At 47.4% G+C, this 12,922-nt stretch overlaps 1 protein-coding gene across 3 annotated transcripts in view; it reads left to right on the forward strand.

Annotated features, from left to right (window-relative positions):
- The window catches only part of PTPN14 (protein tyrosine phosphatase non-receptor type 14), a 173,512-nt gene that overhangs the window by 125,211 nt on the left and 35,379 nt on the right, over positions 1-12,922 (forward strand). For all 3 annotated transcript variants that reach the window (XM_058700655.1, XM_058700652.1, XM_058700653.1), the window contains exons 5-8: positions 950-1,017; positions 7,109-7,179; positions 8,058-8,145; positions 11,731-11,819. In XM_058700655.1, the coding sequence (XP_058556638.1) occupies positions 950-1,017; positions 7,109-7,179; positions 8,058-8,145; positions 11,731-11,819 (316 nt within the window). The remainder of the gene's footprint in view (positions 1-949; positions 1,018-7,108; positions 7,180-8,057; positions 8,146-11,730; positions 11,820-12,922) is intronic.

The raw sequence follows: 12,922 nt of genomic DNA on the forward strand, positions 1-12,922 counted from the left end.
TAAAATAATTTTCCCAAGAACCCTTGTTGGGCCCTTAGGAAGACACATCCACTTAGTTATACGTCATGATGAAATACAGTAACTGATGAGTAAATTTGAAGACAGGCCGAGCATGTGATTGTTGCCGTCCTGAATGCCTCACCTAATTGCTCATTAGTTAAATGCTGAGTTTCTTAGGTGCATCTCTGTCTTCTCAGCAACGTGTGGACGCTGGCCTTGTGTGTGGACTCTTGCATTCTGTATCTCTTGTACCCCAAAGATACCTGCACCCATTTCTACCTGATGCCAGATCTTTTGCATGAAATTAAGTCTGTATGCAGTTTGATCTTTTTTGAGAGCAGGTAGGATTAGATGCAAGGCATGTATAGATTGATAATATAGACACAGTTTCTTTTTGCATGTGCTCAGACATCCCGTGGTGAGATGAAAACAGGACAAAACAGAATTTTTGGCATCTTGCAACATGTCAGCTTGTTTAGGAGGTGTAAAAATGTGCAGGGTTGCTTGCCAACGGTGATTTACAGTGGGAATTTCCAGCTGCAAATATATGAAAAGTTGCAGATGGGTTTGGCTCTTCAGTTCTCCCAATTAACCTTGAGTTAAAAAGCCCCCTTGGCAGATATTCTTAAGATAATGTGTTGGTGCATATTTAACAAAAACATAAGTATAGGTTTGTTTCAAATTTTTAAAATAGCTCAGGGATCGCTTTCAAATTTCCCCATTTTTTCCCCCAGAAAATTGTGTAATAGGGCTCACATGCTGATATTTACAGTATTGCTAAGTAAAAGTGGTAACAAAATCAAACATGTTGTGGCACCGTTTTTTTTATTGAATAGTGAAGAAATAGGACGAAGTGGGAATAATAAATGTGGCGATAATTTTACCCTTGCTTTATTCCATCTTTAATTTTATGTAATAAATACTACCCTTACCCCGCTTTTCTTCTCAGCTGATTTTGGAGACTATAATCAGTTTGATTCTCAAGATTTCCTCAGAGAATATGTGCTGTTTCCTATGGTAAGTGTGATTTCCTTTTTCTTAATTAATTTTCTACCTTCTCTGGGTGTTTAATTGTTTCCTTTGAAAATCTCAGAGGATTTTACATACGTATATTCCCCCGGGGAGGAAAGTCCATGCATTTATAAAGTGGGGACGCATTTTATAAACAAACACTGAAAGGGGCGCCTGGGTGGCTTAGTCGGTTAAGCGTCCGACTTCGGCTCGGGTCACGATCTCGCGGTCCGTGAGTTCGAGCCCCGCGTCGGGCTCTGTGCTGACTGCTCAGAGCCTGGAGCCTGTTTCGGATTCTGTCTCCCTCTCTCTCTGACCCTCCCCCGTTCATGCTCTGTCTCTCTCTGTCTCAAAAATAAATAAATGTTAAAAAAAAAAATTATAAACAAACACTGAAAAAGGTACTTCTTCCCGCCTCCTCAAAGGCACCTCTCTGTCCCCTGACACCCCTCTCCCCAGTCCCCGTGTCCACCTCTCCAGGGCCATGGCATTCTTCCTAACTTTCTGAACATATCAAGTTTGTTCCCATCCCAGAACCTTCGTCCTTGGGTTTCCTGTGCCTTCAGTAGTGTGCTCCAGATCTTTCTGTGACTTGACATTGAAATCTTGAGTCAGATATCACCTCCTCAGAGACGACTCCCTTTTCCTTGACCACCTGTATGATACACTCCAGCCATCAACCACTTCCTGCTAAATCACCTTCTATGTGCATTCTTCAGGGCCCTTTCAGTATCTAAACGTGTTCAGTGTTGACAGATTGTCAGCTGGAACGTCAGCTCTGTGGTCCGTAGGCAGATACCCTTTCTGTCTTGTTACTGTTAACTGGCGTATATTCTGCACTCGTGAAATTTCATTGAATGAGTCAATGGAGTCAAATCCCCAGTCTTGGGTTAAATTAGGAACGAGGCTAGGTTTTAATCCCGGGAGAATGTATGTTTGCTGTTTGGAAGCTTTGGGGTAAATGAGAAGAGTTTTAATGAGGAGGAATTAAAATGTTTGAAAAGCTATACCTGCTGCAGTATCCTGGCTCTGATTTTAGAAACCCTGATCATTCATCACTTATTTTTTTATCAACTGTTTTGCCCAAAGCACTGGCCTGGGTAACTAACTACCAGGAAATAAAGTTATATAAGAAACGGTCCTTGTTCTCAGGGAAGCGGCCGAATAGTTGAGTAAATAGGAAGTTTGCAAAATCGGAATGCAAAGCCAAGAGTAATAAAGTGCAGTCAGGATTTTATGTGGGGAGAGGTTACCTCTGCTGGGGGGGTGGTGGTTAGGAAAGGCTTAAAGACTAATGGTGGGCGAGTTGTGTCTCAGAGGGTGGGCAGGATTGCAGCAGGCAGACAGGTAGGGAACAAGGAATGATCTAGACAGGGAGGGAAAGAGCAGGGGCAGGGTGGCATGAGTGATCGTGTAAGAGTCTGTGGTGAATCTGACTGTCGCTCAGGAGTGGCAGAGGGGAGTGGCAGCAGATGAGATGAAACATCTCAGGGCTAAGAACCCGTGGACTCTGGGGATTTATAGACCCCACACTTTGAGAACCGCTGGATTAGAGCAGTAAGACCGTTTGTGAAAGGAGGTCAGATGAGAATCATGGTGTTCTGGGCAGGAGGTGATTTAGGTATTATGAGTGACAAGAAGAACACGAAAGCAAAGCAAGAGATATTTTGGAAATCAAACGAGCAGAACTTGGCATCCAGTTGGCTGTGGCACATGGGAGAAAGTAGTGTGTCTGGTGACAAGGGTTCAAGTTTTGAAAGACTAGCATATGTAAGGCTGTAGTCATTATCCCTGTCAGGGCTTGAGATGAGCTTAGGTTGCCGCATACTTAACCTTTATTCTTATAGGTTAGGGAAATACTGCGAGATCTCTATGGTTTCATGAATAACTCTGTCCTTATTCTTCTTCCCGCCAAGAAAACATCTGTATCGTCTGATAAATCTTTTGTTTTTCATGCCTTGTTAACTCTACCCATCAAATCGACCTGCATTCAAAGAGATTAGCATATTACTTGGCACAGAAGCCCTTCATAGGATTTGGTGTCAACATGCTTGAACCAACATCTCTAACATCTCAGAGGCTCCCCAGTGCGCTTGGGGAGACGAAAGTGAAGCTCACACCTTAGAATTTTAGAGAGCATGCCTTTTTGTGCTAGTGGAGACAATCAGTTGGGTTGAGAATTTTCCACAATTTTTTTTTTCACCTTTGTCTCCTAAAAAGGTCTTACTCACCTAGCCTTTGGGCAGAGACCAGGCTTCGGTGCTATTTAGAATTTTTTATGGTGATTGCCAGCATGATACTTACGAGTTTGTAGATGTTAGAATGCTTTGGCAGGTCCCAGTGCTATCTGTGAAGGCTGGAAGGAGTTGTGTATCACACCTTTTCCAGAATATGACGGTCTCCACTGGGCTCTGAGCAAATCAGATACCTGAACAGCATAGACCTCATTAAATCTCACAGTGAACGGATGAATATGGATATGTTATTCTCGGATCCAAACTTCCCCTCCTTGGGATAGTAGCTACATACATTGTGACATGTGGCTGGCGATATACATCCAAATTGAAGTTACTTAAAGTTAAATAAAATTAAAAATTCAGTTCCTCAGTTGCATTAGCTACATTTAAAAAACACTCAGTAGGGGTGCCTGGGTGGCTCAGTTGGTTAAGCAACTGATTCTTGAGTTTGGCTCGGGTCAAGCTCTCATGGTTTGTGAATTTGAGCCTCACATCAGGCTCTGCGCCGGCAGTGTGGAGCCTGCTTGGGGTTCTCTCTCTCTCTCTCTCTTTCTCTCTCTCTCTGTCTCCCTCTCTCTCTCTTTGCCCCTCCCTCCCTCTCTCTCTCTCTCTCTCTCTCTGTCAAAATATATACACTTTAAAAAAAAATAAAAACATTCAGTAGCCGCGTGTGGCTAACCCTACTGTACTAGAAAGCTTGGATATAGAACATTTCCATCATTGCAGAAAGTCTTGTTGGACAGCACTGAAGACACTGTGACAGAAGCTGATGTCAGTGTGTATATCTGAATTGTGAATGTTCCTGGGCTTCTGCCCTGTCATTCTGCCCCATGTTGTACCCTGGATACATTGTGGCCTGTGGTCAGGTGGCTCACACTATAGGAGCCAAGCATTCTGTGCCCGTGTCCTGGCTGCCATTTACCGGCTATGTGAACTTGGGCCGTTATTTAATTTCATTTATTTTTAAAATTTGATTATTTGTCTCACCAAAGCCTCCATTTTCTCATCTAAAAATGAGGATAGCATGCCTACTCCAGCTGGGATAGCTAAAGGAGAGAATGCACGTGAAGTACGTTACTTGGCACATGGTGAATTCTCAGGAAGTAGTTGTCCTTGTCACTGCCATCGTCATCGTCTTATGATTAGTATGACCCTCTTGTCTCTGGCATGCAAGCACCAGGAGGCTGAAGACCGTGCTTTTCGGGCAGCAACACTCCACGAATTTTGAAATGTAAGCAGAGGACAGGCAGAAGGTGCAAACGATCATTAACCTGCTCTGTGTGATTAGAAACTCCGGTTTGACAACGTGAAACTTTGTTGCCTACTGAGTTGCCTGTTGAGTTTAGTTCAATAAGCATTTATTGATCACTTACTGCATATGGAGAGCTTATAAGTGGGCATCGTGTAAGAGCCCCGTGATAGGCCCGTAAGTGATGTGGAGAAGAGCTGGTGCCGTTAGGGGCCTGTCTGTGATGAAGAAGAGGGAGGGTGAAGGAGGAAGGGTCAGATGAGCATCCGGATAACTGTGTAAGAGAGACAGTAGGCCAGCCGTGGGGAGGGCTGTATGAGCCACACTCAGAGTGGAAGACGAAAGGCTTGCTACATCCGGCATGGGGGAATATGGAAGCCCGGTCAAGGGAACAGTAGTTGAGACGAAACCTGAAGGACAGGGTGACGTTTCACTCAGTGTGATGGGCCCCTGGTGTTTCTTCCGGAATGCTCAGCATGAGTGTGTCAGGAGACATACAAGCATTCTGTTAGGAAGAGGGGGTTTGCCTGAGGCCTTGAACCTTTGAGAGAGGAGGCCGGGAAGGGAAGGCCGGGTCACGCCGAAGAGTGGTCTGAATGCCAGGCCCAGGTGTTGACCTAATTGAGCAGGCAGTGGGGAGCCATGGAAGGTTGTAAACCTTCTGCGAGGTTCCACTGGAGGATTCAAAGAGAAGACTACATTCCTTTGGTGGGGGAGGGAAGATGGGATGAATGGCCTTGTTTGATCTTACAAAAGCAACCGAATTCGTCAAATGGCATTTCTGAGGCAGAGCAAAGAACAAAGCGAAGTACACAGGGCACTCCACAGGTGTGCCGCTGTGTACAGGCATGCACTCTGCCATTTTTCATTCACGCAGGGCCGCTCGCGCCTTCCCTGTGGCAGGGCGCATACCTCAGGGAGGCCCCACACGCAAATGGAGGCACTTGAATGGAGTGGGATAGCAGAGGCGCACCTTTGGGCTTTTCTCCTTTCAAAGTAGGAAGCTGAGGTTTCATGGGGCACTTCCTGATCTTCGCTTACCTTTCTTTATTTTCTCCTACGGCCACATGCCTTTCATTAGCTTTTCACAATTAGTACCGCGTTAGGACTACCACTCAATACCCGGATGCACGCCCATCGCTCCCGTGTGCAAGCCACGCGGCATCTTTGCTGTTCCCCGGCGAAAAACGGTGCTTATTGCCTGTCGTGGACTTGAGTCATTTCAGTGGATGGCTAGACAGGAAAACAGCAAATTAATCAGTTAATGCACGGAAAATAAGAGCTGCCTGCACCTTCTCCGAGGTTTCTCGTGACCATCTGCAGGGCTATACAATTTCCAGCACCTCATTTACACCCTCATTTTCCGGATTTAAAAGATACTGATTTTTCATGTTTCCCTGATTTGAGATGGGATGTTTCTTGCAGTTTTGAGGTGTACCTTTTTTGGGGGTGGGGTTTCATCCACAGAAAATTGTTAAATTGGAGGCCATCTTGGTATAAATGGTATTCTCGAATCCAGGGAATCGGCATTTGGGATGTTTTCTGCCAAACTTCAGCCCCCAGCCCTCCACCCTCAGTGTCTACGATGAGCCTCAGAAGGCCTCACCAGGACACATAGTTCAGAGGCCCTTCTGACACCCCTTCTGGAGCTCAGAGGGAAGTGGCGTGTATATCTCTGCCCTCGTCGGTGCTTATCGACCTGGGGCAGATGGTGTGGAACCGGCCCCTAGGAAGGTCTGAGGCAGCTGGCCCTAGGCTTGAGCCTCCCCAGGCTACCACAAGGAATTCGGGGAGCTCTGGAATCACCACGGCTGTCAGAATCTCAGGAACTGGTTGCTCTGGTCTCCCTGTCTTGGAATTACTCCTTCAGACCATCCATCCCAGACAGTTCTGTGCTGGTAAACGTGTAACAATCCCTGATACATTCCCACTGTCAGCGGAGGGGTGTTGGGAAGAGGTATGTGCGATCGGCTCTAATGCCACGGGAGCCACAGGCCCCAGGGCCCTGGGATTTAGGTGCTGGAGACACCAGCGGGTTCCCACACACCGTTAGCTTATAGAACTCCCTACTTGTAGCCATCATGGCCTCTGCTCCCAAGGGTCTGTCAAGTAACATCTGAATGAGCCCTCTCTGCCTTCTGTAGCTCTGAATTAGTGCCCGGATATTGTGGTGGTGGACAAAAAGGCCAGGCACAGCCCCTTGCTAGGCTCAGCTTTTGAAAGGATAATGGGCTGGAAATTCATACCCCGATTGTTAAAAATACGTAAGTACTGACAAAGCAGTTTCAATAAAGGTGAGTCTGGGAGGCAAAGAAAAAGAAGGTAAATGAAAAAAGAGCTATTCCTATGCCCTCCAGAATTTAGGTGGCTCCCCAAACTATGCCTTGAAAGAGGCATGTTAGTTATAAGTGGAGAACCTAAGTTATAGTGGAGAGCCATGTTCTAAAAGTAACAACGGACCGTCAGCCCGAAAATGGACAGCTTTCGATTTGAAGGAGTAAAGGGGAGATGGCTGAAGTGAGGCTAATCAGGAAAACCTTCTGGAGAACAGAGCTCCTAAGGTTTGTTCCTAACAAACAGCAAATGACCTCAACTGCTTCTGTTTTGATAGGATTTGGCCCTGGAGGAGGCCGTTCTGGAGGAGCTGACCCAGAAGGTAGCCCAAGAACACAAAGCCCACAGGTAGGGCCCGCCAAGGCGCTTGGCTCCCACCCCCGGCCCCCGGCTGTGCTCTATCCTGCACGTGGCTCAGCCCTGTTCCCAGACGTGCGTATAGATTCAAAAACTGTGTGCTTGTCCTGCCTCCCCTTTTTCCTGTTCTTTTTTTTTTTTTTTTCTTTCTCTCCCTTTCTTTTTTCCTTTTCTTCTTTCCACACCAGCAAGCCCACACAGATGTGAAGCTGTTAGCCAGGAGAACCCTTCTCTCTGACCTTCCGAAAACTCTGTTGCCAGAGCTGGGGAGACTGGGGCTGCTTGAGTTAAGAGTGAAGACCTAAAAGATCTGCTTTGGATGGGAAAGTCAAGGTCAAGAGGGAGAGGAGGCCCTGAAAACTTGTTATCAGGGCTACGTGGAGCTCTCTGGGACCAGTGGAAAACGAGCAGCCTTCCTTCCGACCTCAGAGGACCTGTGCAGTGGTCCTAAGCTCTCTCTTGTTTTGGCCACGTGGCTCCCAAAATAGCATCCTCATAAACTTTTTCCTTGTTTCTTAACAGTGGAGATTTTTTTTCCTAGGTGGGAGAAAATAACTTTTTTTTTTTTTTTTTTTTTTTTTAGCAAGCAGCATTATTCACAGGGATGTCTGGAATAATTAGTGTTTATAGGGCTGTGGCTCTTAATTAAATACTTTACCTTCCTCTGATTCTTCCCCGTTGAGTAAAGGCTGGTAGGGAATATGTTAATGAATTACTTAGTAATGTACTGCGTCCTCACAGTTGGGTGATGATTGCTCTTCCCAGAACTGGAGCTAAACCACAGCTCTGGAATTTGCCATCAGGAGGGTCGGATCTTCCACTGCCTTTGTTGCTCTTAACCATTTCCTTTGACACTGTTTCGGTTTTAGTGGAATCCTGCCCTCAGAAGCCGAGCTCATGTACATCAACGAGGTGGAACGTTTGGATGGATTTGGACAGGAGATCTTCCCTGTGAAGGTAACATACCCTGGCCTGTCCTCACTTCAGCTTTCTCAGAATGGCTCAGGTGGTTGGAAAACTAGTGATAGGCAACAGACCAGAGCGACCTGGCTTCCTTATCGCCACATGGCATTAGATGGCGAGTCCTGCTTACTTTAGGTAAAGCAAACACTTCTTAACTAAGAGACTTTGAAGTTTTCCATGGTCTTGGGCAGAATATCTTGTTTGTAAGACAACCATCTGAGTGAGTACCAGACAAACACCAGCCCATCCACCAGCCCTGGGATGGGTCACGTCCAGTTCTGCGACAGGAAAGCAGCTATTAATATGAAGACCCTGCCCAGTAGTTTTCTTTATTCGCTTCTTCTCTCCTCTCTTTGAGCTGATACAGGGATCATCGCTTGTGAGGCAGAGTGAAACATTTCCTGTATGCAAGCACACTTTCTTTCTCGAGTTCTATAGAGGCTCCGTTGTGGGTTTCCAGCCCCTTCGGTGTTTTCTGGAAACCGTGCCTGGGAAACTGTTACAGCACAGCACATCCTTTGCAACAGATCCACCTCCTGAAGTGGGTATGGTTGGGGAGGGGGGTCACGGTGCATGGTCATTTACAGAGTTGGGCCCGTACTCCAAACTCGTTTTCTTCTCTCTACTGACCCACTCTGCGAAAGACGGAGTTTTGTCAGAAACCTAAAGCAACTGGCACATTTCTGCAATTTGGGAGATGGTGCAATTTTAGCACAAACATTTCATTCTAAACTGGCTCCGCTGGCTGTTTTATAAGTGTTCTGTTCCTCCTCTGCTGCACGCTTGCAATTTGCCTTAATGAGAACGGCCCGTGTGCATCAAGTAGAACGAGCAGGGTGGCCGCAGCTTGTGGAAAGGGCTAAATGGCTCTTTTTTAGATTTGTTTAATTTTCTTTTGCTTCTCTAATGGCCGCCCTTTGTAGGGTTGTAATCCATTTTCCTTGCAGTAATGCCTTATGAAGCCATCTGCATCCCACTTAGTTTCGGCAGCCCAGATATAGTCATGATATTCTGGGCCATTGAAAAGCCAGGGTAAACTTCTCTCCACTTCCAGAAAACTGACTTCTCAGTCCCAGGAAGTCGGGGGTTTCGTTGTGCCCATTTACTCGTGTTGTTTTTGGTCATTCTGGGCTGTGGGAAACAAGAGCGGTGGAGATAGTGTTGAAATCCACTGTGCCCGTTCCCTGATGCACTTTCTGGTATGTTCTTTTGTGGGAAGAGCACAAGGCAGGTACTGTCTACCTTGGTCCGAGCGGGCAGACAGGCACTGCTGACTCACTGCCTGTGCGTGTGACTTAGCTGGGTGTCTTCTGTTTCCCCACGTGTCTGTTCATGACTAAGGTGGCCACCTGCCGACCACCTGACATCCCCGGAGACAAGGATGACGGGAGGGGCAGCAGGACCGGTGGGGCGGTGCCGTGATCAGCTCTGAGATAGGTGAAAAGGCAGGCAGGAGAGTGTGCAGGGGCAGACCGCGTAGTGATGGAGACCCAAGTAACGTACACAGGCTTGCTATGGATATGTTTTAGGAAAGAACATTTCCACGTAGCGTGGGCTTTTCCACGAGCGATTCTTCAAAGTTTCTCAAGGCCGGAGGAGTACCAGTCCACTTCCTGACAGGTCTACCCCTGCTGCCTCCACACACACAGGCGGGCCGCTGCCTTGGTGGCTCCCTGCGTTGTCAGAGCACGGGGACACAGAGAGGATGCTTGTGTCTGGAGCCTCGATCCTTAGCCGAGTGGGATACCAAGCCCCTAAGGTTTGACCGATGCAGCGTCTGGGCCTCGGTCCTATGTTTTCTCCATGGCTCGGCCCTGGTGAACTGCTCCTGCCGCGCCCCCACCCCTACTGGCCCGCTGCACCAATGGATCTACTGGCAGAGTGCCCCAGGAAGGCTTTCTGCAGGATTTTCTTTCCACTTCGCCTCTCCACTTCTCCTGGCTTCTTTTCTCACAAGTGTTTTTCTGCATGTCACCGGCCTTGTAACTGCTCCTGACAACCGAGGCACTTCCTTTCCTTCCCTCTCCACCCTCTCCCAACCCTGTCTCTGCTTTGCATCCAGCCGTTGTCTTGACCTCGCTCTGTCCCTGTTAGAAGAGCCCTGTTCTAATGTGCGCTTTGCCGCGCGAGCTGGAGAGACGTCCCTGTGATGGGGCACTGTTGTCTGTGTGTCTTATACGGGATCAAGGGTTCTGAGGAATGTAGAAATCCTTCTCTTCCATCCCGTGTCTAGTCATGCGCACCTCTCTGCTCCCTCCACAAAGAAGGTATCCCCCCAGGGAAAGCAGGGGGCTGTGACACTTTATTCCCCGGATGGTGAGCCTTGTTCCTGCTCTGCTCCCAAGCACGCCGGCAGCAGGTTGGGCTCTCCCAGACAGGAGGCTGGAAGCATCTGACCGGACCAGGAGACCAGACTTGAAGATAAGTCATCTGGGCTTACCTCAGCACAGGGCCCAGCAGATTTCCCGACACCTCTGTAGTCCTCGCGCCCCTCCTGTGCTCATGAAGCTCCCAGCCAGCACTTAGCGTCCCTCTCTGGAACATGAGTATGTGGCCCAGCATCACCCCACAGGGTGTCCTTACAGGAATGACAGAGGCCAACGCAAAGAAAATGAAGCAGCCTGGAAGACGTAGAGACTCTGCCGGGTGAAGAACTCCCCGCCCAAAATACCATCCTATGAGTCTCCACTATATTACATCTTTCAAGGGATAGATTGCTTTGAAAAGAGAATGTTCAGAAAATAATTAAAAAAAAAAAAGAAAAGAAAGGAAAGAAGAACTCTCAGAAATTAAAAATGTGATATCAGAAATGGAAAATGTAATAGGTTGCAAGACAAAATTAAGAAAATCTCACCAAAAAGTGAAGTTTGGAACGTGGGAGGTGGGAGATAAAATTAGAAGGCCAGCCCAGGATGTCCAACATTGGAATAATGGGAGTTCCAGAAGTGAACAGAGGAAACAAAGCTAGTAATTCAAGAAAGTATCCCAGGACTGAGGGACATGAGGCTCTAAATTGAAACACCAAGCACAGTGGATGCAAATAGACACACACTAGGGCATTAGGCAGGGGAAGTTGATGTCTGTAGGGAGAGGAAATGGTGGGAACAAGTCTGCTGTTGGCTTCTTCTAAAGAGGCTGCAAACAATATGCTCAGTTCTTCAAACTGCGGGCTTATATAATCACACGTGTATGAGACGCATACGTAATCAAACTATACACACGTATAATTTTGATTTAGAAAAAACGTAAAAAAGGTACTAATAGACGCTCGTGAAAGATGAGATCTTAAGTGCCCACAAATCTGAGACAATCCTAAAAAATCTCTCTTGGACAGGCAACGTGTAGTGACAAATTCAGATAAAAGATGCGTGTATATGTATATAGTCCACTAGGCTGTGCAGCGGCGTGAGTCCCTTCAGGACCAAGTTGCCTTTCGTCCGGACGCTGTCTGTGATTCTTTCATTTATGGGCAGGAAACGGGTGTGGCCCCCCCCGGGTGGGCTGCGGCCCACGTGCTCGGTTCTGCCAGGTCGCCGGTGATCTGTTTCATCACGCCGCTCTTCTGTTGATCTTACGCAGGACAATCATGGAAACAGTGTGCAGCTGGGCATTTTCTTTATGGGCATTTTCGTGAGAAACAGAATTGGAAGACAAGCAGTGATACACAGGTAGTCTTCTTCATATCTTTTTCCTTTTTTCTTTTTCCCCTTGAGGGACTCTCGAAAACCCTGCTCAGTAGGACAGGTATCCCAGCGAGTTGAGAGCCAGATGGTGGGTCAGAATTGAGCTTTTCTCAATTCAGAGAAGATCAGCCCTCTGTGCGATTCGAGCGCTAGTGGAGAAATGCATCTCACTTCTCCTGGAGGCCCGTTTAGGGGTGGGGACTCTCACCTGAGTCCAGGAAAGGTGCCCTGGAGCCAGAGACCCGGAGCTAAACTCTGTGAGTCTGGTTGGAAGCAGGCCATCCAGTCAGTCCTTCAGTCCAGAGTGGCTTCTTCCCATTTTCCATCACCCTCCGCCTAACCACATGTGCTAGAAGAGGGAGGACTGATTTTTATATTAAAAATATAATGTATTTATGAAAGTGCATTTTGAAAAGCATTGAATTTGTTATGAATTAAAGGAATTTGGTACTTTTTCATCATTTTGCATTTTAGAATTCTTTTTCTAATGCTTATTTATTTTAGAGAGAGTGCAAGCAGGGAAGGGGCAGAGAGAGAGAGAGAAAGAGGGAGACACAGAATCCAAAGGCGGCTCTAGGCTCTGAGCTGTCAGTGCAGAGCCCGACATGGGGCTCAAACTCATGAACTGCTACATCATGACCTGAGCTGAAGTTGCATGCTTCACCGACTGAGCCACCTAGGCACCTCTCATTATTTTGCATTTTAAGCCCTCTTCTCCGTTTAACGTGAGAGACCAGTGTCTCCTCGGGTCACGTGTCCGGGAGCTTGCTCGTGTTGGCATCCGTAGTTGCTACCGTAGTGTCAGTGATCTCAAAAGCTACATCCTTGCTTTCATTTACAAGGGCAGTGTGGCCAGTTATTTACTGGAAGACGAGCTTTCTTGGACATGCATCTGGTAGGCATAGCTGTGCACCTAGGCCAGATCATCAAAGACAGCTCTTAGAGTCAAAGCAAAGTCCACCCCCTGGGCGTGGATCTTGCCCAGCTGTGTACTCTCTGGATCAGCAGTTGATCTGGGTCATTTTGCAAGTATTTTCCCACCAAAAGCTTCCTAATTGGCTTCCCCCCAAGCCCCGCCCCCCTCTGCC

This window comes from Neofelis nebulosa, chromosome 15, assembly GCF_028018385.1.
Source record: "Neofelis nebulosa isolate mNeoNeb1 chromosome 15, mNeoNeb1.pri, whole genome shotgun sequence".
NCBI classification, from domain to species: Eukaryota; Metazoa; Chordata; class Mammalia; order Carnivora; family Felidae; genus Neofelis; species Neofelis nebulosa.